This window comes from Peromyscus californicus, unplaced genomic scaffold, assembly GCF_007827085.1.
Source record: "Peromyscus californicus insignis strain IS unplaced genomic scaffold, ASM782708v3 Scaffold_8__1_contigs__length_139910024, whole genome shotgun sequence".
In the NCBI taxonomy this organism is placed as follows: Eukaryota; Metazoa; Chordata; class Mammalia; order Rodentia; family Cricetidae; genus Peromyscus; species Peromyscus californicus.
In genome coordinates, this window is record NW_026294606.1 from 130329499 (window position 1) to 130357413 (window position 27915).

General features: G+C 38.1%; 1 protein-coding gene across 10 annotated transcripts in view; it reads right to left on the reverse strand.

Annotated features, from left to right (window-relative positions):
* The window catches only part of Inpp4b (inositol polyphosphate-4-phosphatase type II B), a 789997-nt gene that overhangs the window by 192507 nt on the left and 569575 nt on the right, over positions 1–27915 (reverse strand). For all 10 annotated transcript variants that reach the window (XM_052726853.1, XM_052726856.1, XM_052726854.1 and 7 more), the window contains 2 exons: positions 17105–17213; positions 671–848 (listed from right to left, as the gene is read on the reverse strand). In XM_052726853.1, coding sequence (XP_052582813.1) covers positions 671–848; positions 17105–17213 — 287 coding nt within the window. The remainder of the gene's footprint in view (positions 1–670; positions 849–17104; positions 17214–27915) is intronic.

Consider the following 27915-nt stretch of genomic DNA (forward strand, 5'->3'; position numbering starts at 1 on the left):
GATCTTGCTCTTAAGATCTCTGCTTGGCCCATTTTCACCTTGGTTCTGTGTAATACAGCAGTTCTAATCATCTACAGAGTCTGCTGCTGTGCATATGCCCCAGGCCTGACCACTTTATTTACTGTAGATATGGAGAAAGCCAATCTTGGAAAAACCACAGCTTGGGTTCTATCATATTTTTGGTAGTGTTGATAATCTTTTCCTGTTTGATAATGCTGTAGAAGACAAAGGGAGATGGAGGGACTGTCCCTTGACACTGATGGGATCTACATTAAGGCTCTGCTTCGAATCAAGTGATATCCCCATTGCAATGCACAACTACATATGCATAAAATTATGTGTTATCAGAAGAAAATAATTTTCAAAATCTAATTCAATTCACTTACCCAAACCATAAACCAAAAGAAGGAATAAAAATAGCAATAAAAGAGGAACTATATACCAGGCAATAACAGGTTTCATTTCCTATCAGAGAAAGAAATAATGCATATGAAGCCCACAAAGAGAATGAAGCCAATTCATTTTGATCCTGTGGCGATGCTTTGAAGCTTCTTTTAACTCAGTCTCTTTTACATTTCCAGATGCCATGAAAGGTGATGTAGGCAGAAGGCAACACTTATGGGACTGGGGGATTTCGTTTTGCCCACTAGAGTGAAGGTTTGTATCTTACTTTTTCTGAGAGCAGCTTTAAAGAACTCTTCAAGCTGTCTGCGGAGTGCTGGCTGGCAGAGTTTAGCAGCAGGTCGGCGTGGGTTGCTATGAGAGGCTGCAGCTGATTGATGTTGCTGAGGACTTCCTTGGCCTTAGCTGTGTTTTCCGGTGAATAGTAGATGAACTGGTAGCCCGTGCTGTAACAACAAGGACAGCAGTTATGGAAGGCATAGAGAGCCTCTGCAGCTCTTAACAAACTCACTTCATTACTCTTACTTCATAAATAAGAACAGAGGTAAGGCAGGTTTACCATGTCCTGAGAGTTTATGTAAATTTAAGGCTAGATCATGTAAAACCAGCCCTCGATCAACCAGAGGAAAGATTTTATATGATTACATATGTTCAGAATTACTATAAGATGACTGCTAACATACATAATAAATCACTAAACCACACCAGGCAAAAAAGTAGACCCTCAACCCATATGATCAACTCAATCGCAGTATAAATCCTGGCTTGCAGCTCACTAGGGTGGCTTTGGCAGGTTTTTCGTCCTTGGTCGGAAAAGAGGATCAACTTTGTAAGCAAAGCTATGAAATGGTTAAATTTAGAGACACTCACATGCAGAGAGGAAAACAATGCTTGGTAGGAAGGAAGCATTCAATACACTACCTGTAGTTTTCTCTGTGACATTGACAAGCACAAGGCAGTAACAAACACCATGAACTCAAAAGTGGAGAGAAAATAAAATCAACTCCAAGTGACCAAATAGCCCATTCTATTTTAAAGAGAAAAAAAAAATCAAATCTAAAGCTCCATTATATTATTTTATCTCCATATTTGTTCTTAAATGTAGCTTAAAAATTGAAAATTGGTTATTAATTAGGAGCCTTTGACTTTCATAATCAGTGTGAAGGAACTGCTGGGAAACCTGGTGAGAGGAGGGGTTCCCTGCAGCAAAGGAGCCCGGAGCACAGAGCAGGGTTTGCTTCCCAGGATGGGCAGCAAGGAAAGAAAGGCAAAGGAAAGGGAGAAGGGGGCGGAGGAAAGGGAGAAGGGGGCGGAGGAAAGGGAGAGGGCGGAGGAAAGGGAGAAGGGGGCGGAGGAAGGGGAGAAGGGGGCGGAGGAAAGGGAGAAGGGGGCGGAGGAAAGGGAGAAGGGGGCGGAGGAAAGGGAGAGGGCGGAGGAAAGGGAGAAGGGGGCGGAGGAAGGGGAGAAGGGGGCGGAGGAAAGGGAGAAGGGGGCGGAGGAAAGGGAGAAGGGGGCGGAGGAAAGGGAGAAGGGGGCGGAGGAAAGGGAGAAGGGGGCGGAGGAAAGGGAGAAGGGGGCGGAGGAAAGGGAGAAGGGGGCGGAGGAAAGGGAGAAGGGGGCGGAGGAAAGGGAGAAGCAGGCAGAGCGGCTGCATTCACAGGCTTGGTGCAATCTTTCCACATCATTTTATAGCCAAGAGCCAAACTCTGTTTATAAATACATTAAGCCGGGTGGTGGTAGTGCATGCCTTTAATTCCAGCACTCGGGAGGCAGAGCCAGGTAGATCTCTGTGAGTTCGAGGCCAGCCTGATCTACAGAGGAAGATCCAGGACAGGCACCAAAACTACACAGAGAAACCCTGTCTCGAAAATAAATAGATAGATAGATAGATAGATAGATAGATAGATAGATAGATAGATAGATAGATAGATAGATACATAAATAAATAGATAAATAAAATACATTAAAGTCTGCTTTGAATATTTGTGAAATATCTTCCTTACAGTTACTAGCTAAATTATTTAAATTCCCATAATTTTATTTTCATTTTTGAAAACTTAAAAATCTCTGGAAAAAATACTATCTAGAAACCAGTTTTTCTTTCTCCTTTCTTGGTTCTTTGGTAGAAATTATTTAAATCTTTAAAAATATGGTAATATTTTACAAATATATAATATATTCCTTACAATTTATGTACTTTTTTGTAAAGCAGTTATGAGCAATGTTCTGGCATGTTCGAACTAATCAGAAGAGAGCACAAGGAAGCGACAACAGTGGTCACAGCATTGGGGAGCTAGGAGGTGCACTGCAGCCTGGACAGTGCAGGGCTCATCCTCTTCACTCTGGTTGTATTTCCTGGTAGGAATGTTCCAATGCTCAACCCACCGGTCCTTAAGAAATAAAACAACTCCACATTCCTTTTGTAAAGGAAACAGTTGTCTAAAGGTATCGATGTGGCATGATGGCGGGGGATGGTTCTTCACACCCAGGAGCTGTAGTTACAGGATCAGGACTCACTGCACACCCTGCACAGAAAATGGTGTGCAGTGGGTCATGAGGGCCTTCTTCACTGACCTACTTTCCTGGTATGAATGTCTGCTTCCTGATCTTATGGGGTCTGACAAGCTGAAGCTCCCCAATGGCTTAGTCCTCAGAAAGCTAAAGTGCCCACGGCCAGTGTTCTCCCATCCTTCTGTTTACATGACTTCTTTCTCAGTACATCATTTCTGACGCTCCTTATTCTTTCTCCCATCCCTTCGTTGTGATAGCTGCCTCTCCCCCTCTCTGCTTTTCTGACACTTCACTCTGATGTTATTTGTAAATATCATCCACTTTCCCTTTATCCTTTCCTCATTCTGCGCCCTGAAAATTCTTAGCATTCTCCACCTGATTCTCACATATGCTTCCAAGAAATCATTCTAAATACTCTTTTTCTTGTGCCTTAGGTGAGTAATGCCCAAGTTAGTGGGCATAAAGTCACTGACAAATGGGGAAGGGACCTCGGCATTTTTTAAGGATATAGAACTTCTTTGCAATGCCGAGAGACGTTTCTTCAGTGGGCTCTGCACTGTGATACATCCTTGGGAGGTTTGACTGCCAGTGAACAACTCTGTCATTAGAGACACCCACTGTCCCTGATTTGCCTCTGATGTCCCTGTGAATGCTGGGTCACACTTCACAAGGAGTCTGGTAAAAACCTCACTTAAGCTACTCTCAATTTCTTAGAATTGTTTTACCGGGCTACCTCTATTGTCTCTCTCTGTGTTCTGAGATCCTCCGGCTCCTCCCCATGACCACTGCTTCTTCTGACATTCCCAGCATTCTCATCTTTACCCTCTCACCGGAGACTGTTCAGTCAAGCCTGGGACATAACCCAAGATCCTGCCACTTGTGGCTCAGTCACGTCTCCTCTGAAGCTGCTACGTAGCAGGCATCTTGGTGAGGCTGAAAGATTCATTTTCCATACTGGAGGCCAGTGTTGCTGTCCACAATGACACAACATAGCATGGAGAAAAATCATCATCCACAAAATTACACTGAGTATGCACAGATTTTGTCTAACTATTGAATGACTTACTCTTGAAACATGTCATATATTTAATAGTTATAGCTTCTTAAATGGGAAATTATGAATATAATTTAATTATCTAGAAAAAAATTAAGTATTTTATAGTGGTCTGAGATTTAGACTCAATCCAAACATTTGAGTCAACTGTCAGGATAAAACCAGAACAAGAAAATATTTTTTGGAAAAAAATTTATAGACTATAAAAGCAAATTATGGATGATAGAAATTGAAATTGGTTTCATATTGTATTTGTATGAAATAAAAAGTGATTTAAAATATGTCCTTAGACTTTACACAAAGGTAAAAACAATGAGAGCATGGATACATGCCCTCTTACATATTTCATACGTATGTATGACCTTAGTCTCCTATTGCTGGTCTAGCTTATCTCTTCATCTTCCTGTACCAGCAAGACCCAGGTCTCAGACCTTGGAGCTTTGGAATTGGGGAACCATTTGACATTCCTGAGCATTTAATCTAGTGGTTTAAATGAGTCAGCCATGTGAAGGGTTTCTCAGTGCACATCTCTAACCCTAACTCCAACTGAAACAAAACTTCTTCAGGCATTTCCACTTAATATGTCCAAAGGAGATCTCAGGCAGCTCCACATCCTCAACACCTAGGTTGGCTGGACTCTTCTGCACTTTTCTTCAGGACACGGCCAGTAGCTTCTCTTCCTCCCTTACCGTTATCAGAAGAGTCGCCCTTTCCTTTCAAATAAACCCAGAATCCAACCCCTTGTTTCCATGCTCACTACAAATATCCTGGTGCAAAGGGCCATCACCTCTTATCACTAGGGTTACACACACACACACACACACACACACACACACACACACACACACAAAACTCTAGCTTTGTACTTCTATTCAGGGCTTGAAAGATATAGGACACACACACACAGAGAGAGAGAGAAAGAGGAGAGAGAGAGAGAGAGAGAGAGAGAGAGAGAGAGAGAGAGAGAGAGAGAGAGAGATTTTTCTCAACCTAAGTCCATATAGCCCAGGACTTAACTGTAACTTACCTGTTCTTCCTCTACCCTCCCCAAAACTGCTTAACCCATTGCTCAACCTCACTACTATTATAGGCCATGGAGATATGGAACAATGTAAATAAGAAAGGAAGGACAGGCAGGAAAGGGAAGAAGAAGGAGAAGAAGAAGAAGAAGAAGGAGAAGGAGAAGGAGGAGGAGGAGGAGGAGGAGGAGGAGGAGGAGGAGGAGGAGGAGGAGGAGAAGGAGAAGGAGAAGGAGAAGGAGAAGGAGAAGGAGAAGGAGAAGAAGAAGAAGAAGAAGAAGAAGAAGAAGAAGAAGAAGAAGAAGAAGAAGAAGAAGAAGAAGAAGAAGAAGAAGAAGAAGAAGAAGAAGAAGAAAGCCACAGGGGAGAATGGCAGAAGACAGAGGCTGATGAATTAAAAAAAAAAAGTATTCTAGAGTAGTAAATCTCTCTTTGGTGGAGTTAATTCTCCCAAGGAAAATTTCAGGATGATTTTGATGTACTTTTCCCCAGTTCATAGATGTGTGTGTGTGTGTGTGTGTGTGTGTGTGTGTGTGTGTGTGTGTGTGTGTGTGTGTGTATGTGTGTATCTTGAATCCAAACAGGCATCGACATGCTCTTAGTTCTAACTGACAAGAAAACCATATGAATAATACATAAGAATTTCCACCTTAGTCAGCTGAATCTACTCTTCTGGCTTCACAACAAGCATCTGAAATGGCTGAAGGTGCCATCAGAGCGCTCTGCCTCCCCTCGGCTGCTTTTCTTTCCTGTTGGACGTGAGGCTTAGAGAAAACAACACTCGCTTTCTTTGCCTGCAGTTGGTTCATTTATGTATTTAGATGACTTATAAGAGCCGTGCTTAAATTGGTCTTTGTTTTTAAAACTAGTCTCCTTGTGGAAAACGAACACAAAAACAAAAACACGAACCTTGCACTCATGGAAACTTTAGGGTCCATGTATGTTTTGATCAAAGTTTGATTCTACCACTTACTCACTCTCTGTCAACTGGTGCTGATGAGCAGACAGAACCATGAGAGGGTATCAGCCACTCCACTCCTCCCTGGGAACTGTTTGTTACTCTCCTCACTGTCTCTTACTATCTGTTTTAATTTTTAAGCTCTTGACTGTGATTTCTTAACCATGATGGCCTCTCTTATATACAAGTAGATGTAATAGGCCATCTTCATGATATGCAAATTGTATTTTGATAAATCTCTTTAAAAAAAAACAATGTTCTTAGCATGCATTAAAGAAATGGTGATTATTACCCATGGATAAGGATGCAGGACAATAGAAGGTACACTCATGAGCCATTTCACTTTTGCCTGTTAAATCTAATGTAAAAACGAAGTTTAGTAAAGCAAATAATTGACACTATAGATTTAACTAAAGTCCAAATGTTTTCTCCATCAGTATAATAAATAATAACTGAGCCCATACTTTGTGTGTCTGTATTACACTAATGTTTTCATGGGCTACATTATTTTATTTCCACAACTCTCCAGGAGGAAATACTATTACATTACATAGACATGGAAGGCGAAGGTTGGGTGGGGCTTTGCATGGGTCACACAACTAGTATGTGTGGCAGAACGTGGATTCTAGATTAAACCTTCATAATCACCCAGCTTGAACTCCTAATTATGTTTGCCTACCTCTTGAGCATTGTGTTGAGCCATTTTAGATTTTAAAACTTATGAAGCTATAATTAATATGGGAAAGATCTACAATGTAATAATATCATAGCAGGTACAGACTATAAAACTTTAAAATTAAGTCTCTCATTTTCTAATTAAGACTGTTCATTAGAGAAGGTTGTGATTCTAGTTTATAACAGAGATTAGTCTAAAGAAAGAATCTGGGAATCATCTGATGCTAAATTACAATCAACACATTATTTACTGACTGCTACTTGGCCAATGAATTGAGAAAAGCAAATGGTCAGAGCTAGCAGCAAGGCTGTGAGAGGATACATATTAGAATTTCTGTTCACTAAATGTCACTGAATCCCATGGCTGGCCACATGGGATTAAAAAGAAAAGAAAGAACCTTTTTTGGGGATGGGGGTGTCTTTTTTCTTGAAAAATTTCCAAAGTTGGTCTCTCAATTCTGAGTGTCCACTAATACCCTGAGGGTGTCCACAGTGACACAGCTTGCTCACTAAGCATTCGACTTCAGTCCCTCATGTTCACATCACACTACATAGATTTTTTTTCCCACAGTCAATGATGTTTCTGTTCTTCAAGGTTTTATGATTGTTGGAAGTAGGCTTTCCCACACACACACACACACACACACACACACACAAAATCAATCTGCCACCTATAAGGAAATAAAGACCAACTATTTCAAAGGAAGAAAGGTTTCTGTTCCAATCAGCAAACTTGCTAACTTTTCCAATATATTCACTAACGTGTATAGATTTGTATCCTATGAAATCTATGTATGCATAATTTCATGTTTTCTTCCTTGTTACATCTGGATTCTCACCTCCCAAGTTACCAAGCACACAGAACGCAGACAATTCCCACTCCTTTCTGGACACCATTATACTGATGCTCTTTCTTGTCACCTGTGCTGACCCTATAATTGAAGCCATCTTCATCTTGTGTATGCTCATGACAAAAGTATGATGCTGGAATTGTTCAGGAAAAGTCATACTTAATAGATTTTTTTTTCAATATTAAGTCATCTCATTTTAGGTAAGCCTTTTTCCTCATGACATAAATCTCATGTGTACATTTTTAAGTTAGTATTTCATCACAATCTTACAAAAATGAGATTCTTCCTAGATTATTAATGCTTTTTTATGTATGTGTGTAATTGAAAGCCTGCTTATCATATGTGCATCATGTGTGTGCTTGTTGCCCATGTAAGCCAGAAGAGGGCTTTGGATCACCTGGAACTGGAGTTACAGGTGGTTGCGAGCCACCCTATGTGGTTCTGGCAACCAAGCACGTCTCCTCTGTAAGGGTATCAGATGTTCTTAACTGAACCTCAGGCTCCCCCCTAGATTAAATTTTTTTAAATCTGGAAAATACTGTTTTTGGTAAATTATTTTCTTTTGCTGTCTCTGAAATGATTATGGCTAAGTATATAGATTAATGAAGAGTTCTAAGAATTATTCTGGAAATCTCCATGCAGGGAAGTCCCCACTGCTCTCATTCAGTACGTACAGGTTGAGATGACACAGTGGTTTCAAGTATTATTTTACTTTATGGAAAGCAAGTCCTCTATAGAATCTGCTCACAGTGTTTCAAAATAAGCAAAAGGAAATGGTTCTGGTAATTTGTTTATTGATGCAATATTCTGGTTTTATTTCCTAATCTTTCCGTGGATTGACATCTTTTCTTTGATCCCTCCTTCTGGACTTCTCAACTCTCTTTCTGTGTGTCAGCATTTTGTGTGTGTGTGTGTGTGTGTGTGTGTGTGTGTGTGTGTGTGTGTGTGTGTGTGTGTATGTGTGTGTGTGTATACATATATATACCTACATACAAGCTTATTAAAAGCTAGAATCTTCCTAACTTTTATATGCAATTAAGACACTGAATTATAAAATAAAACCATTTAAATTATTTTTCTGAGTAAACTGTGACTCATTTACTTAATGTCAGTTCTCAAAAATGTAAGGTTTTTATTTATGATTTCCAGCAATTCAGCTGTAGCAACAGTGTGGTAAGTCAGGAGGAATCAGCCGTATATTTACATTGCAAATGAGGACCAGGGATGAATGGTTTTCTGAAACCTCACAATTCAAATTCTTCTTGTTTTGTTATTTTTACACAGTGCTATTTTGACAAATTTAGTATCAAAACTTCTAGAGTTATTTACATATTGTCATTTATAAATGTGTAAGTCTTTTTCTTTAACAATTTCATTTCTCAAAACTTTGAACTGTCAAGTGGTGCTTCCTGCCTAAACAACAGAATACACTTGGTCTCCCAAGCTACTGGTAGGTATTGGAGCAAATCCCCAACTTTCAAACGTTAAGTGGAAAGCGGACAAGGGGTATTATTAATTGTCAGCCATTAAGTTGGCTCGCTTTTATAAAAAATTCCACCTTTCTTCTTTAGAATACATAACTGTATATTTCCCTTCTTAGTGAGATGGGAGCAACAGCACTTTTGTAACACATGCCTCATGGCTTCTGTCTAGGACTACAAGACATTGTGTGCATGTATATATAAGACACTTTCTACAAGTGCATGTTTCTGATTCTGATTCCTGATTCCTGATTCCACTGTGTGTCCTTACCATCCTTACTTCATTCAGTCACATCCATCACATCTGTCACTACAGGGAGAGTGACTGAACTCATAGGAAACCTTTTACTTCATGGATTCACTCCACCGTTAACCTTGTCAGTGCACCAAACACCTGTCGAGACAGTTCCCGGGGACCTGGAATATGCCAGATAACATAGTCCATGCTTTCATAATAAGCTTTGTCTAGAAGGATGCTTACACTGGAGGCTGAATGCTGATGGGGAATGTCTTTCTGTATGTTGTGAATATGTGTTTCTCTGATTGGTTGATAAATAAAGCCGTTTGGCCTATGGCAAGGCAGCTTAGAGGCAGGAGGGAAATTCAAAGGGAGAGACAGGAAGAAGGCAGGAGGAGACACCAGGCCACTGTCCAGGGAGCAGCATGTAATGGCACACAGGTAAAGTCACAGACCACATGGCAACATATAGATTAACGGAAATGGGCTGAGTTTAAGTGTAAGAGCTAGTCAAGAGTAGGCCTGAGCTAATGGCTGAGCAGTTTTAATTAATACAAGCCTCTGTGTGTTTACTTGGAGGATGTGAGTGAGAGAGATTTGTCCAGACCGTTGATGGGCTGGGACCCAGGGTATCTTCTGGCTACAGAAAGTCTTAGCTACAGAATCAGACTGGGTTTCTAGTCAGTGCCCAGCCTTAAGGTGGGATCTGTGGCAGTAAGTGTGGATGCCCACGCTGGTTTGCTATGGAGGGCACTGTGTGAGAGAGGGATGGAAGTGTTAAGTGTGGGAGAGGAAGCTTAAAAGAAAGCACAGACAAATTACACAGGAGAGAGAGCCCCTGTGTTATAGTTCCAATGTCAGATGTACTCCAACGTGCTTGTGTGTCGAATGCTTGGTCCCAGCTTATAGTCCTATTATGGAAAGTTCTAGAAATTTCTGGAAGGGAAAGTATGTCAATGTGCGAGGACATGAATTTGTTGGGTATATCAGGTCTCTATATCCTCCCCTCAATCTACTTCCTGTTCATCTTAATGTGAATAGCCTTCTCCTTACCACAAGCTCAGGAGCAAGGGAGTCAAATATATGGATTGAAATCTGTGAACCCATGAGCTACGATAAACCTCAACTCCTTTTAAGTTGTTTGTCTCAGGATTTCTAACTCAGAAAACTGCCTAACATACTCCTCCTTCCAAGTTTTGCTTTCCATACTTTCAATGATCTATGGTCTACCATAATCTAAATGGAAAATTACAGATATAAATGGTTCATATAATTTTAAAGTTACATGAATTTCTTAGTAGTGAGATGGAGTCTTGGACCATCCTGCTCTGCTTGCTCATGGCTGCTCCATCCCTCTCTGCAGAGTGCTGAACACCCCACCTGATCACAGTCCGTTAGTAGCTTTCCTGGATATCAGCTCAACTATCAGGATATCTTAGAGCCTGTGAGCAAGTAAACTTTATTTTACTGAATAATAGACCCAACTATCAGGAATGATGCTACTGGTTACCTTATTACAATATATTGTTAGAGTTCTATTTTATTATTAGTCCTTCTCCTCCTCCTCCTTCCTCTCTTCCATGCTTATATGTTCAGTTTTATCATATGTGTATGTATGAAGAAGTACAATAAAACAATCTGGATCTATCTGAGGTTTAAGGTATTCTCTATGGTGTGGTGGTATTGTGTTTCCCAAAATATTGTGCACCCTAATAAACTTACCTGGGGTCAGAGACAGAAGAGCCACTAGATACAAAGGCTAGAAAATGGTGGCACTCACACCTTTAATCCTAGCACTCCAGAGGTAGAAATCCCTCTGGATCTCTGTGAGTTCAAGGCCACATTGGAAAGGGCCAAGCATGGTGACACAAGCCTTTAATCTCAGGGAGTGAGCCTTTAATCCCAGGGAGTGGTGGTAGAAAGCAGAAAGATATATAAGGCGCGAGGACCAGGAACTAGCAGCATTTGGCTGGTTAAGCATTTGGCTGGTTAAGCTTCAGGCTTTCGAGCAGCAGTTCAGCTGAGAGCCATTGGGATGAGGACACAGAAGCTTCCAGTCTGAGGAAACAAGACCAGCTAAGAAGTTGGCCAGGTGAGGTTAGCTGTGGCTTGTTCTGTCTCTCTGACCTTCCAGTGTTCACCCCAATACCTGGTTTGGGTTTGTTTTATTAATAAGAACTTTAAGATTCAAGCTACACTATGGGTTTGGGGATGCACCCCTTGAGGAAAAGGTAACACTAATGCACAATATGCACCTCAGATCATAACCTTCAAGTAAGAAATAGCCAAATTGTTTAAAATTATTAAATCACAAAATTATATTTGCCTTATAGAAATGTCATTCCAGACAAAACGAACCAAATGGTTGGATCAATGCCAGCCGAGAAGCAAGGAGAGTGATTAATCTCCTTGGCAGAGGAACACCTAGAAGATAGTGCTCTGTGGGTCAGGATTATCTTAACCCATAATTCATTAGTGAAATGAAAGACTTACTGAGAAGTTTGGAAGCAGAACTGATATTCAATCTTTTCTTCTATTAAAATGAAGCAAAGGGAGAAAGGTGCCGAGAATTTGCTGACTTTGTCCCCGCGTGGAACATCTGAGGGGATGACAATGCAGGGTTTTTTGGGGTTTTTTTTTTGGCTGCATTTTGTGCTTGCTTCAAGACAAAGAACCCTCAGGAGAGGAGAATGTGAAAGCCAGTGAAGTGGGAAGTGACTTGATATGGCCACCTTGAGGGTACGAGGGAAGTGGAGCTACCTATGGGTGCTTTTACATTCACGCACGCACACGTACAGACACACACACGCACACACACACACATACACACACACACACACACACACACACACACACACACACAGGCACATACAGATCTTATAAGTCAGTCCTTCCAAATCTGGACATAACATAAGACTGTGTCTGAAGCCCAATGTTTGAGATGGAGTTGTAAACTGTGTATTTATGGAAATTAATGCTTTTTCAAAAGACAATTTAATATTATCTCTGAAATTTATGCACCTTTTGTACAAGAATTTATAAATAAGAACATAAATTTCCAGAATTACATGAATAAGGATATATTTTGGGAGTATAAGTGATTATAAAAATAATTAGAAATAATTTAAATCTGTGGTATATTTATTAATCATACTATGTCCAATCAATAAAATCCAAGTCAAATTGTAGAGAGTATAAAATCTGGACCTGGAGAGACAGCTAGTTGGTGAAGGGCCTGTTGTGAAATCATGAGGACCTAAGTTCAAATCCCGGGCACCTACCTAAAAAGTTCGGAGTGTGTGCGTGTGTGTGTGTGTGTGTGTGTGTGTGTGTGTGTGTGTGTGTGTGTGCAACCTCAGTGCAGACGCCAGCCGCCTTGTTGCATAGACAGCCCAACCAAATTAATGAGCTTGAAAACAGCTGAGGAAGACACACAGTGACCACCCCTGGTCTCTAGACCTATGTGCACAGCCCCACATGAATACGTACATGCATGGCACATGCACAAAAGAATAAAATTTAACATGGATTGATGAGATGCTAAGGTATTTTAATGAATATAAAGCTATTTATATGTTTTATATAACAATAGCTAATATTGATAAGTTTTTACCATATACAAGGGACAATTATAAGTTTTATCAAAATTCCAAAACAACCTCACAGGGTGATAAACCTAATTTCAACTTTACAAATGAGAAAACTAATATATAGAAAGGTGAGGTAATTTCATGAATGTCACAAAGGCAATTAAATGAGTTAGAATTCTTTTTACATACCAATCAAAATGAAAAAAAACTTTTTAAAATAAATAAATTTTAAAAAATGAGTTAGAATTCAAACTCAAGCAGGAATTGATGTCTATGAACTATCTATGAGTAAAATTTTCTGCTTGCCCAAAAATAAAGAACAGAAAAATTAAATAGGACTAGAAAAACAGTCAATCACATTGCATTCAATGACTTGAATTTGTGACACATCTAAAATCATTTAGTGGGGTATACTGAACTGGTTTATTCTAGGAAAGGAGCCATGGCATTTAGGATCTCAACTTTATGTTCCTTTAGTCTGAATTGTATGCTACTGGCAAACATAATATACAACTAAAACAGGAATTTTACGAAGGAGAAAATAACATTTAAAATTCATTTAGGGTCATATGCAAATTAGTGAAAACACTTACGATCACCATGTACCATATTCCATCTGTGCTCTGCAAGCCTTGTCCTTCAGTGTGCATATATTCCCAAGCCACGGCAGGACTACGTACTTAAAAGTATGTATCTACCTTTCCCAAGCTGTAGCTAAAAGACAACGCCCTTTCCTTCAGAAACACTTGGCATCATGTACAGAGGCTGTGCACAGGGGAGCACCCTTGAGCAGAAAAGCCACATGTGCAGGTTTGGCAGAAAGAGTTTTGTATTTGCTAAAAGATCAATTGAACTGTGAGCTAAAAGTAGCCAATGAGAACCAACTCACAGCAAGTAGAAAATAGACCCTTAAGGAATCAAATCACAATCAACACAAAAATTACATTACTGTGTCCTTCAAAATGACATTATTTCCAGCAACTGGATTCAGTTCAAAAGAAAAGGAAAAGGAACTGTCAAAGGCTTTTCACTTGGCCTTATTTTCACTGTGCCTATGCGATTTCATTAAACCACTTACAAGAAAGTTTCTAATGGAATATGTTCTTTCTGAAAGTAGAAACAAAAGCTGCACTTGAAAATGGATGATAGGAATTTGAACTATTGGTTCAGAGACTGAACTTTTAAAACAAAAAATTTTGGGTATATTGGACACAACTCCCAAAGAAACAAAAAGACATATGTTGTTTTAAAAACAAAGGGCATTCACTCATGAATGGGCCAAGTATTTCACACACCCTCCTGGCAAGACTTAGGGAAAATCCTGGAAGAGGGATAAAGAATTGTAAGAGCTGGAGGTTGGTGAGGACCTGAGAAAACAGTGTCTTCTGGAGAGAACAGGACTGATGTATCCCTGAACTTACATCTACTGTACCTATACAAGATCATGTCAGTAAATACTCCAGTAAGTATGGAGTAATGGCACACAAGCACCCACCCCTAGCTAAGGAGCTGGTGACTGTTGATCACTACCAGGGGAAGGAGAGTCTACTATCAGAAAACTCTGGACTGTGTAAAGTCTATGGTTAATATCACAAAGGATGCCTGAGAAGAACATAAAGATAAAATAATACAATGGCAGTGAAAGTTTCCCCAAACCGTGGCTTAAAATGCCCATCTTTACCCATGTATCAAAGCAAAGAAGACCAAGAAGAGTTCCATAATTTAAAGTGATTCTCTGCCTTACAAAATTTAACCTCAACTTCTAGTTATTCATTTTATATTCTGAGATATACTTCCTTGCATTGTCTCTCACTGAAAACACAGTATCTGTTGATTCAAAAGGCTTCAGGAATATATGAATGGTGTGACAGCTCTTTTGATGTTGAGTTTGCTCAGGCTAGCTTTCAATGAGTAGCCCTAAAGCATTTTCAATTATATATGTCCTCAGCAAGTCGTATTTGATCCATGTATTTCCCTGGAGCTCAGTACTTTTTGATTGACACTAAGTTCACTGATAATCATTTTAGTGTATTTTACAAATAAAACAGCAACAAGAGGATATTTAACACATGAGTATTCCAAAGAAATCAATGTTTAAAAGTACTGGACATATCTTTTCATTTACCTTAAGTTTCATCCTTCATTTATGCCCTTATGTGCAATTTCCCAGTGAGAAGTGATTAGTGAAGACATCATATATTCATGCCGATATTTCAAACATAAACATGTCTCAGAGTGCAAAGATGAACTCAACAATTGTCTTTGTCAATTGCATACAATGATAAATTATGAAATTGTAGAGTTATGCCTTACATCTCACAGACTGACAATTTGCGTTCAGCTAGCTTCTGGATGTCTTGTGTATTCATAAGTTTTGAGTCTTGTAATTATATTGTTATTCTCTTTAAAATATAATTGGTTGAAAAATAAATAAGACAAAATTACTAAGTCAATAAAAAATTTCCAGTTCCAGACAGGATAGTAGAAATAGCAACTATTTAACTTCTGCATATCACAATAAACTATTCCACACAAAAAGTAGTACTCCTAAGAACTCTGAGGAGCAGAAGAAAAAAAGGCAGAGTGGTTTGGAGGCCTCGGGATGTAGAAGGTAAAATGACAATGAATCTCTTTTGTCACCTTCTCTGCCCTCTATGGGCTGTTATTTGAGTTTCAGAGAATGCCTCAGAGCAGAAAAATGCCAGCGTCAGCAATAACAGTCAGAGTAACAAAATAACACTAAAAGAAAGCCAAGACCTGGTGAAATTGGTAGCCCAGTGAATCTTGCTTCTTGGAGTTACATCTGCCCATTCTGGGGATGAATGCACAAGCCATGGCCCTTCTACCAGAGGCTGGTACCAAAGGAGATCATGAGGAACACCTCTTCTCAGGAGGACTGTGGGCAGAACACTGTCTGCCACTCACACTTGAGTAAACACAGAGCATCCCCTCTTCTTTGGAGTCTGTGGTTTAAACTGACTTCCCACTCCCCGCCGGAGATAAATTCCTTCCCTGCGGGGCCTACCTACCACTGGAACTCTGACTGTTACTTCCCAATGTCCCAAGGAAACCAAACCACTTTCTACAACAGAAAGATTTGGAAGCAGGACATAGACAGTAAGGAGAAGCCCGGGGACAGGACAGGACTTCGCTATGACTACAGTGATGGGAACTCTATGATCCCCATGTGATACAGTATCACAGATATACAAGCAAAAACTAAAGAAATGGAACAAGGACTACAGCTGAGACCACAGCATGATGTGAAAACTGGTAGTTTGAAGAAGAGGAGGTGGAAGAAGGAAAATACATTTATATTGGAAATACAGTGATTCAATTTTAGAATGCTTTCTTCTGAAACATCTGGCCTCTATGGAAATGGATGATTCTGAGACAAATGTGCTCAAATGTTTAAAAGTTCTTGGTTTGTCACTCACATAAAGTGTCTAATAGTTATAAAACCAGTTGTCATTGTAGAACTGCTTCCCCCATAGCTTTCAATTTGGAGGTTTCTAATCAAAGAAAAACCACTATTGTGAAGGAAAATAATTGTTCTAATCCTAACATGGTTTTTATGGCTTACACGAATGCAGTCATAGCTAGAGAAATTTACAAGGTAAGTGCTCCTTCCTGAATGTGGCATGAGAGAGGGCATCTGTTACTGAGGCAGACACTTTAATAAGCAGCATTTATAAGTAGTTAATAAGCAAAAGTGGAGGAACAGTACTGCAAACTGTTAAGAGAGATACTGTTTTAGAATCATGCTTTCTTTTTTCCTAAGTAACTAAGCTTTCAGCGCTAGTTAAACCATCTAATTGACTGCTCTCCTTTACAAATGACAGTTACAGGCTAGGACAGTTTTACATTGTGCCTCAGTCCAAGGCAGCAATCACCTACAGGCTCATCACTAACAAACGAAAGAAAAAAAAAGGATCTCTGTTCGTCATTAAGCATCTTTGTCTCCATGGTTATACCAGGTTATCAGTCTGCACACTATATTTCCAGTGAGTAAGAGTGGAACCAGAGTATCCCATTTCCAGTGAGTAAGAGTGGAACCAGAGTATCCCATTGAGCAGCCTGGCTTTCAGGACAATGTTCTGCCAGCAGAGCTCTCAAGATGCCCATTCATGAAGTTTGTGGGTTCTAGTCTATTCTCAAGTAATTTAGAGAAATTCAACAACTTTCATTTATCTGCTGGGTAAAAATGTTAAGAACTATTCATTAGGATGGATTGATCTTCGATATACTAACCTTGTCTATAGACTTATTCAAAGGCAAGATAATATCATCAATGAAATGTTTGTCTTCTTTCTTTCTTTACTTACTTCCTTCTCTCTGTCTCAAATCTGTGGAGTAGTTTTCGAAGACCTCCATTCTTGAATCCCTGAAAATGGGCAGCTGGGGCACCCACAGTGATGACGTCATAGAGAGCATCTGGAATGAAAACAGGCAAGGAGATGAACACTTTGCAAACATTTGTCTCCTGCACTAAAGTATCAACTCTTCAGGAAGTTTTAGAAATTATTCTGTTTCAGTTTGTAGGAGTAACTATGAACACTCATCTCAAGGGGGTAAGAAGAACTAATCAATCTTTCTAAAAGCTACCTGTGCACCTCAACAAGTTATGATATTTCCAAGATTTATGACTGCATCTTAATTATATGCTACGCTGCAGAACAGCATGTTCTCCATCCCTCTATGTACTTACTGAGATAACATGTTAATTGGTCTTTTGTGTGTTTTACTTTATTGAGTTTTGCATCATTTAATTTCCAATCATATTGAAATTCAACAATAATGAACTATTTCTCAACCAAAGTTTTCAAAGAGAAGAACTAAAAATATTAATTTATTTTGGCTCAAGGGCAGAATGGTACAATCACATTAAAAACAAAATCTATCCAGTCATTTCCTGCTTATCTATTCTGAAATTTACACAACTCAGAATACATACTTTTGTAATGTCTTACACATTACACATAGAAAGAATGCAAAATATCTCATTTTATTTTCCATCCAGATACTTTTTATAAAAATAAATCCATACATATAAATTGAAATTCAATCTTTGACCCTGAATGTTATGGCTTCAAAACATGCCATCATTTTATATTCAAATGAAAGATAAGGAAGGCAGAGTGTATGTTCTCTAGTTAAACTACATTTTTGTTGAAAAATCTAATTTTATAGGAGATCTTTCTCAAATTGATTTTGATATTGACATATTGGTTGTTTCTGAGATATGGTTTGCTGAGAAAACATAAATCGTTTCATTAGTCTTAGGTAAACACCATCGCTTCTTCAAAATTATTCAATCTAGATCCACCTGAATTGTTATTGTTTTACATTAGAACATCTCCACCCTGAAAATACAAGATCAGGAGAAATAAAATACAATTTTCAATGTGACCCAACCCTTCATAACAATCAGTTAATGGACTATAATAATAATTACAAAACATTAACTTTTTAACTTTTGAAAAGTCACTAATATACTGAAATATAATATTTCTTGAGATAGAAGAATAATTGTTTTATAAGAAATTTAATTATTTCCTACCCCAGAGACTTTAATTTATGGTTAAGAAAAAGAATCTAATCCTAAGGATTAGTTTCATAGTATAAGAAGTGCCATAGAGAAAGGCAACCAACGGTCTTACTCAGCTATGAAACCTATCAACCACAATGACCAGCATGTCAAGAGATTACCAAGGATGGTAGTGGCAATTTTATATGGGCTGTAACCAACAGCTGTCTAGTTTGACTTTAGACCTGCTTAATACAGGGAACACATGCCTAGCATTGAAAACCTAGCCAACTACTAGCAGTAACATGGACCACAGAGAAGAACCTACTCCTACCACTTTCCCAAACCAGTATAATCTCTACTTGCATTCTTAATATATATCCTTGTACCCATAGATAAGAGAAGCTCTTAACCCTTTCTGCCTCTCTTTTCATTAGATGGGGACCATTATAGAAGGCCACAACTGTTCAAGATACAGGGAACAACAATTGTCTTTTGATTAGAAAATGAAACGTATGAATCAAGCCCTGAGAATTGGGTATGCTCTCTCCTATTAGAATGTCACCATCCCTGTCAATAGACAGAACAGGGAAACATTGTATACTTATTCACTACAGCACACCAACATCAGTATTACTCATCTATTTATCTATACTAGACAAACAACAGAAATTCGAGTCATACTGATATCCTTGACTTCAATACAGAAATATAAAACTGACTCTGGGTTTTTTTCTTCTACATTTAAATTTATTTGTAACCTCTTTCTCTGTCATTAAGGGAGTTGATTCTAATTATTAACATATATGCATATGTAATCAACCATTCTATTCACATGAATTAGCTTTGTTGATGACCCACACTTTTGTAAGAAATAGATTTATCCAAAAAGTTGCAGCACTTGCATTTTTTAAAAACAGTGTTTCCGAATGTTTATTAAGAATAGCCCTCCTTGTCCCATTCACTTAATGAAATTATCAGCTTGAGTATTTTAAGTGTCATTTATTATCACATTTACAAGAAAGTAAAAATAAATTAAAAACAAAAGAAGGTAGGGTTTATGAAATTCTAGGGGAGATTTACTTATTAATAAAAAGCAAGTTATGTTTCTTCTTGAAGGTGAAATGCCAGGAACCAAAAAAAAAAAACCAAGAGAAAAGAGCACAGTAATTGGCTACTCAATACCAAATGCTCATCCTGAAAACATATACATACAATTAACGCTATATGGACTAAGCAGGGAGTATTTATATCCTTAGGAAAAACTCTCTGTGTGTGTGTGTGTGTGTGTGTGTGTGTGTGTGTGTGTGTGTGTGTGTAACCACAACTGAAAAGAAGCTATGAATTTGAATGAGCAAAAAGTACTACACTGGAGGGGTTAGATGGAGGGAAAAAGAGGAGGGGAAACGAAGTGAAGACAATTCTAATCTTCCTATAGAAAGACAAAAATTCAGGATAGTTCAAACAAAAGAACAACAACAACAACAAAAATTGCTGGAGGTATCACCATCTCTGATTTCAAGTTATACTACGGAGAAGTAATAATAAAAATGCATGGTATTGGCATAAAAACAGACAGGTGGATCAATGAAATCGAATTGAAATCACAGACATAATTCCACACTTCTAGGGATGCCTGATTTTTGATAAAGAAGCCAGAAATACACAGGAAAAAAAGAAAAAAATCTTCAACAAATGGTGCAGGTCAAACTGGATGTCAGCATGTAGAAGAATGCAAATTCGACCCATATCTATCACCCTGCACAAAACTCAACTCCAAGTGGATTCAAGAACCTCATCATGAAACTACATACACTGAACCTGAAAGAAGAGAAAGCGAGGAATAGCTTTGAACGCATTGACACAGGAGACAGTTTCCTAAACAGAACACCAATAGTGCCAGCACTAAGATCAACAATTAATAAATTGGACCTCATGAAACTGAAATGCTTCTGTAAGGCAAAGGACATAGCAGCAGCCTATATAATGGGAAAAATTTTACCAACTTCACATCCAGTAGAGGTCTAATATCCAAAATATATAAAGACCTCAAGAAACTAGGTATTTAAAAAACTAAATAATCCAATTTAAAATGGGAGTGCAAACTTGTATAGCCACTATGGAAATCAATATGGTAGTTCCTCAGAAAGTTGGGAATTCATCTACCCCAAGATCCAGCTATACTACTCCTGGGCATATACTCAAAGGACTCCATCCTACCACAAGGGCACTTGCTCAACTACGTTTGTTGTGAATTTATTCATAATAGCCAGAAACTGGAAACCACCTAGATGTTCCTCAATTGAGGAATGGATAAAGAAAATGTGGTACATTTACACAATGGAGTATTACTCAGCTGTTAAAAACAATGACATCATGGAATTTATAGGCAAATGGATAGATCTTGAAAAAATCATCCTGAATGAGGTAACCCAGATCCAGAAAGACAAACACAGTAGATACTCTCTTATAAGTATATATTAGCTGTTAATAGAGGATAATCTAGCTACAATCCACAGACCCAGAGAGGTTAGGTAAAGAGGAGGGCTCTAGGGGGCATACATGGATCTCCCTGGGAAGGGGAAATAGATTTTGTAAGTGGACTGGGGGCAGAGGGGAGTACAGTGGGAGGAGTCAGGTGGGGAGGTGAGGGAATGAGAGAGTGGATAGAGAGAGCTGGAATTGAGGGGCTTTGGGGGATTATGTAGAAACCTAGTATGGGAAAAATAATTTTATAAAATATTTAAAAATTATAAAGAAAATAAGATAGAAGTAATAGAAGAAACACAATATTCATTTCTGACATCCACATGCTCACATCAAAAACTTTAATGCTCAAATTAAATATGGCATCAATATTTATGAATCAAAAAGGAAATAAAATTCAGAACTAAATTTTAAAATTTATTAAATTAAAAATGTCAAAGCATAACCAATGTTACATGATTAAGAAACTCCAAATCATCACTAGATATATTTTAAAGAAAAAAAAGACCCTAAAACATCCCTCACATTTGACCTTCATAGAAACATGTGAGAACATCCAGATGCAGGATCAGCACTTTATCTAAATTCTAAAATTGTGTCTCTTTCCCTTTCCCATGTCTCTGTTCACCTGTGACTTTCCATTAATGCAGTCTCTTATACAGGACACCTAAACTTTGTGTCTGGGTATTGAAGAAGCATTTAAGGTCTCACTCTGACCTGCATTCCTGTGTGTATAGATAAATTGATTCTGCCTCTCAGCCAGACTCAATGCTTAGAAAGCTTGGATCTTTATGAATCTATTCTATGTTCATAAGTTTTGATGGTAAAACTTTTTCCTATTTCACAGTTTAAAAGGTTTATTTGACTTTTTAAATTTCAGTATTAAGACACAAAAAGAAACACTAAAGACACCAACTAGAAAATACTATTGAATCTTCTTCCTCAAATGAATATAGATTTCAGGATGAGCAATAGCTTTGTTCTACAGCTACAGATATGGATATGTAAACTTTGTCTCACACTCTGAAAAACAGTGCAGTGTATACAGTGTATAATCCTTAACTTAAAATCAGAGAGTCTGTCATATTCAAAGTAGATCACTCAGTTTCTTAAAAGATAATATTTTCAATGGAACTCACAAAATTATTATCTAAGAAAGGCTTAGTATTTTGGAACACTCATCTGAGAACAAACAGTTACTAATAAATGTTTGGACAACTCAGTCTCTCTCTTTGGGTCCCAGAGCCTTGAATTTCACTTGCAATTACCTCAAAGTAGCAGATTGATCTATGTAGGTAGTTAATTTCCTGGTCTCAGAATAATGAAGAAAGATGTCCAATTAAAGAGCCACATTTATTCTTAACCATACTCCTTCAAAATCAGAATTAACTACAATTGATTATTTTTCTTTAGGCAAGAGCAGATAGAATAGAATCATCCATATAATAAAATCCAAATTGAAAGGTAGCAATTTAATAACCAGGAAAGGTACTATTAGTTTAAATTATTCTTATTTTCCCACTCTTTGTGTATCTTCATAATTTGAAGTTTTTAGTCATGTATGACAGAACTCTTCAGACTTTGGTGTCAAGAGACAATCATTAAAAACAAGGTGGGGTGTTTCATAGAAAACTAAAAAAAAAAAAAGAACTTAAAGCACCCCTCCCTTTGTCTTTCTTTAAAAATGTGCTGTAGCTGAAAGTTTTCCTATGTCCCACTCGGATCAGCATCCGCTCAGATCCAAGTAAATGCAGAGAGGCTAATATTAATTAAAATTTGCTTGGCCTTTAGCTCAGGCTTACTATTGACTAGCTCTTGCACTTAAACTCAGCCCATTTCTGTTAATCTATATGTTGCCACATGTTATGTGGCTTTACCTGTGTGCCATTACATGCTGTTCCCTGGATGGCAGGCTAGCATCTCCTGAATGAGCCTTTCTCTTCCCAGAATTCTCCTTCTCTGCTTATCCCACCTATACTTCCTGCCTATCTACTGGCCAATCAGCATTTTATTAAACCAATGTACAAAAGCATTATCCCACAGCATTTCCTCTTTTCTCTTTAATTAAAAAGGAAGGTTTTAACTTTAACATAGTAAAATTACATATAACAAACAAGAATTACAGTTACAATATCTAGTCTATTTGTATTTTGTAAAATTAAAGAAAATATTCTACCTATCCTATATTTGTGAGTCTAAAGTTTCATATCTACCTTATCTCTTATCATAACCAAGGAAAACCATAGTTATAACTATCTAGTCTTCAACTACAACAAAGACCTCAGAAGGATATAATATTACCTAAGTAAACAGGAAGTGCATTGTAAGCAACTTTCAAAATTCTAGAATGACAGAGATAACTGCCTGCCTGGACAGTCACCCAAAGTTCTTCTGTAATGTTGGGGCATTCATTTTCAGTCCATATGCCTAGAGTCTCTCAGTAGTTTTTCTCTGTGTCCTGTAGAATGTCTGGCAGTTTCTTCTGAAAAGCAGGAACCTGAAGGACCATTTTTGCCTTGCAAAGTTCAGTGGTCATCATTCTATGGGTCCTGCATGTCCAGTCGATATAACCTTTTGTCAAGCAGTCCAGGCAAGAACAGTTTCTTGCCCAAATGGCTACTTTTGCCAAGAAAAGATAAACTCCATATGGAGTGTCTTTGATGCCCATATATTTTAGATAGACAGGTCATCTTCAAACCCTTCAGAAATCTACAGAATATGTCATTTAAAATGTTTTAATAACATAGATTTTTTTCTTTTTTTATGACTATGAGACATGTCTGCTCCTGACAGCACCAATCTACTTCATAAAAGATATGGGTATTGAAGAAAATGCATATGGAGTTAACTTTCATTGTGGCAAAAGTTAGCCACTGGACAACAAAGTGCTCTCACATCGACTGGGGACAGTATGCTATCCAAAATGGACAAAAAGGACACAAAACAAAAGACTACTGATCTTTGGCAAGACAATGTAGTTGCAGCTTTGGCAACAGGCATCCTCTGAGGCCAGAGCAATATGGCATCTTTGCTGAAGTGGCTTTGCAATCTGGAAAAGGTACAGTGCCCCCTTTCTTCGAAGGCAGTTGAACAGGCAGTGGACCCATGGCTTATCGTGTGCAGTGGAACAGTAGCTGAAACTGTTATTCTTGAAAGAGTAATTAGGCTGATGGAGTCTAACCTCTCAATGGTAGACTGACATTTAATAAAGGAGATGAAGCCACCCACAAGCCAAGAAGAATCGGCAGCCAACTTCCAAAAACACCAGCAATTTCCAGAATTTAAAATCCTGAATCATGACAGGACACTGGTGGAATTCAAGTTTATCTGGTATATGGAAGACTCACACCAAATGTGAGGTCGAGCTGTAGGCCTTGTATTCATCCTACTTCACAAATGACTCTGTCAGATACGCTAAGCCTGTAGGCCGAAGATGATGCCCCAAAGTTCAGAGAAACCTTGGGTGACTGTCCAGGCAACTAGCTGTGTCTGTCAATTCACATTTTTTTGGAAGTCACTTGTTTGCACTTCCTGTTTTACTAGGTAATATTATTTCCTTCTTGGGTCTCTGAGGGAGTTGATGATTAGATAGTTATAGTTATAGTTTTCCTTGTTAAGAAATTCAGAAAAGAAACTCACTAAGAGGTGTTAAGTGTCTAAGTTCGAAAGACATCATAAGATAGTTTTCTGTTGGTAATATAAGTCAGGATAGAAAGTGAATTAGGTACATTTTGGACTCATCAAAATAGGATAGATAATGGAATATTTTCTCTGAATTGGTCAATGAAAATGGACTAGACATTGTTGATGTATTTATTGCTTGTACATATTGTATATAGTTATTGTTCTTATTGTATATAGTTTTTCTTATATGAGTTATAATTATTTTAATTTTTTTATTTTTATTAGGCAAAAAAGGGGAAATGTGGTGATATTTTATTTGTTCTTTGATAAATAAAACTTGCCTGGAGATCAGGGGGAAAAGGCCAGCCATTTTAAGTAAACAAAGTCAGGCAGCACACACCCTTAATCTGATCACTTAGCAGGCAGGGTTTCTGTGTGTTTAAGGCCACACTAGGGAACAGAGACAAGTGTGGTGACACATGCCTTTAACCCCAGTACCAACCATAGAGACCTGGAGGTCTATATAGACAGACAGTGACAAGGAAGTGAGGTAGCTGGGCTAAGAGCCAACGAGAGGGCAGAACAGCAAGACATAAAAAGGCATGGGTAGACAGGAAGTAGCTCGAATTTGGAAGCTGCAGAGTTGGTGAGGTAAGGTTGGCCATTGGTGAGGTAAGGTTGGCTGGTGGCTCTCCCTATTTCCCTGATCTCTCTAAAGCTTTCACCCCTATATTTAGCTCCGTGTTTTTTATTTAATACAACCATTTAGAAATTCGTCTACAATGTGCCTTCCTTCATTGACATTACATGTATCTCAAGAACATGCTTGGTTTTGTGGAAACAGCAATAAGTCCCATGCCAAAGGGAAGCAGAATTTCAGTGGGTGAGCTTCATCAAGTTACAAAGACCAGATTTACTTGAGAATTCATAATAGAGCTTTCTTGTAGCTTTTAAATGGCATTTAATAATAGAAATGAAATAGCTCTGTTTTTACTGGAGATCTCATTAAAATCTCTTCAGCTATAAAAATGTGTTAATAGAAAAATCTATGCATGATGATCTCATATCAAGGAACAATTTAAACCTAATCCCTGACTTCAAAATGGCACACAAATCCATTTGACATGAATCAGCAGACGTTGGTAAGTTTGTGTTTCTAAATAGCTCAAACAATTTGGGATCATCACTGAACTAATCTGAGAAAGATTATCCATACTGAGGAGATGATGCATCCTGCCTCTTGAGATACAGGGTTGAGGAAACTCTAAGAGGCCCTCTTATTTGTTTCTTCCTCGTGGAACTAACACTCTCAGTTACATTGAAAAATCTAATTGGTGTTGAATCTGATTCTAAGTTCACTCTCATGATATTAATATTTTTGTTTTTTATATTTTTAGATAGACATTATTTAAGGTACTTTCAATAGCAACCACTTGAAATAGTTAAGAAGGAAAATCAATGAATGTGCATGTGCATACAGTATGCTTGCAAGTTTTATTTTATTTTATACAAACCCAGAGCTGGTCCCTCCCCTATGGACTCAATTAGCAACTAAAAGGCTCCCATTTTCTGGTTAGCTTTAGTGGTATATCTCTGATTCTCCTTTGCATGATATGGATTTGAATGAGAATCCCCCCTTTGTTCATATATTTGAAGGTTTGATTCCCAGTTGGTGGAATGTTTAGGAAGGGTTAGATGGTATGGCCTTGTTGGAGCTGTATATGTGGGGGATGGGCTTTAAGGTTCAAAAGTCCACACCAGGTCCAGTCTTGCTTTCTCTCTCTACCTTTATCTTGCAGATAAAATATAGGCTTTTAGCTCCCACTCCAGCTCTATTCTTTCATGTCTGCTTAGATGCTTCCTGCGATGATGATCATGGACTAAGCCCCTAAACCTATGCAAGCCCCCAAGTAATGCTTCCTTTTATAAGTTGCCTTGGTCATGGTATTTCTTCACAGCAATAGAACAGTTACTAAGAAACATTGAAAAGACAACCAATGGTTTCTTCACTAGAGTGCAGTTAGAGTTAAACTCATGGACAGGATTGCCTCAGGAAACTAAAAATTGAACTCATGAGATAGCTTCATTGAGTCAAGTTGGGTCAAGTGTTCACTCTAGGGTCTTTCTTTCTGTCTCTCCCTGCTCCTTCCCTTCCTGTTTCTGTAGCACTGACTCTGGAATCATGGCCCTTTAACAAGTTCCACCTAAAGGACTAGAGTAAAATTGTAAAATTCTGGTCATATATCTAAGATTTATAGAGTTCTGGTATCCAAAATTAGTAATGTATTAATAGTGCAGTTACATAAAAGAATTCAATGATATACATTTCAAATAGACCTGCCAAAATGTTGCTGCTCAATTACAGGATTAAGTGTAACTTAATCTAACACTAAGGTTTTATTTCTTTAAAGAAAAACAATTGCTTTCATTTGAATTCATTACATTTTATACCCCCAATATAGTACTTTATTATATCTAACATATAAAGGAATTACAACAGATTATTATACTATTATAAGAATATGTATTTATAATCTTTGTAAGTGATAGACTGTAAAAGTAAAATACACTGACGTATTCCGGAGTATGCACTTATAATTTTCATTCTGGAGATTCTGTTTCTGTTATCATCACCTCATCTCTATTGGGGATATTTGTTACACTTAGGTCATCAATAAAGATGAAAAATTAGTAGTCTGAGGGAACCTGCAGTTAACGGCAGGTTATCTCATTTGTCAGTAAGAGACATCACAACATTGGTGCTGCTCAGTCACCCGATTCAAGAGCTAGACATTAGCCTTGCTTTGGAAGGATCTGCCCACGATCAAACCACTCTTTAGAACAGAGTCTTTGCAATACACTCAAGTTAATTACAGATCCCTGGGCTATGCCCTGGCCTAATATGACCAGTGTTCTTATAGAAGAAATTTGAACAGAAAGCTAGTGAGTGAGAGAGAAGTAAGGGAGAGGGAGAGAGACAATGTTATAGAGGAGAAATGCAGGCAACATATAAGCCTGCAGGATTAGCAAGGTGTATATTCATATCAATAAAAAACGGCAAGAAAGATCAGAAACCACCTGATAATAAAGGAAGGCTTCCCCTCAGGTTCACATGGTATGTGGCCTGGCTGACACTTGGATTTCTGGTTGTTTCAGGTATTTCATTATGGTAGTCATTGGAGGCCAATATCCATGCCGAACCAAATTAAATGGATGAGGTTTGTTTGATTTTATAAATTCCTGCCTTTTAGTCCCCAGTTGCTTTCAGAGAATCAGAGGCTAAAAATAGTACATACATCCTACTCCACTATAGTTTATATTTCAGATAATATTTTAGAACATGTCATAGTATACAAATTTTTATAAGCGATATGGAGTATAAAAGCAGTTGATAATATAGCCTTATAATAAAATTATATATGAAATCATTACTAAATATTATAATGCTTAACTCAACCTGAACCCAAATCTGTACCCATTTGGCTCTATATGGTATAT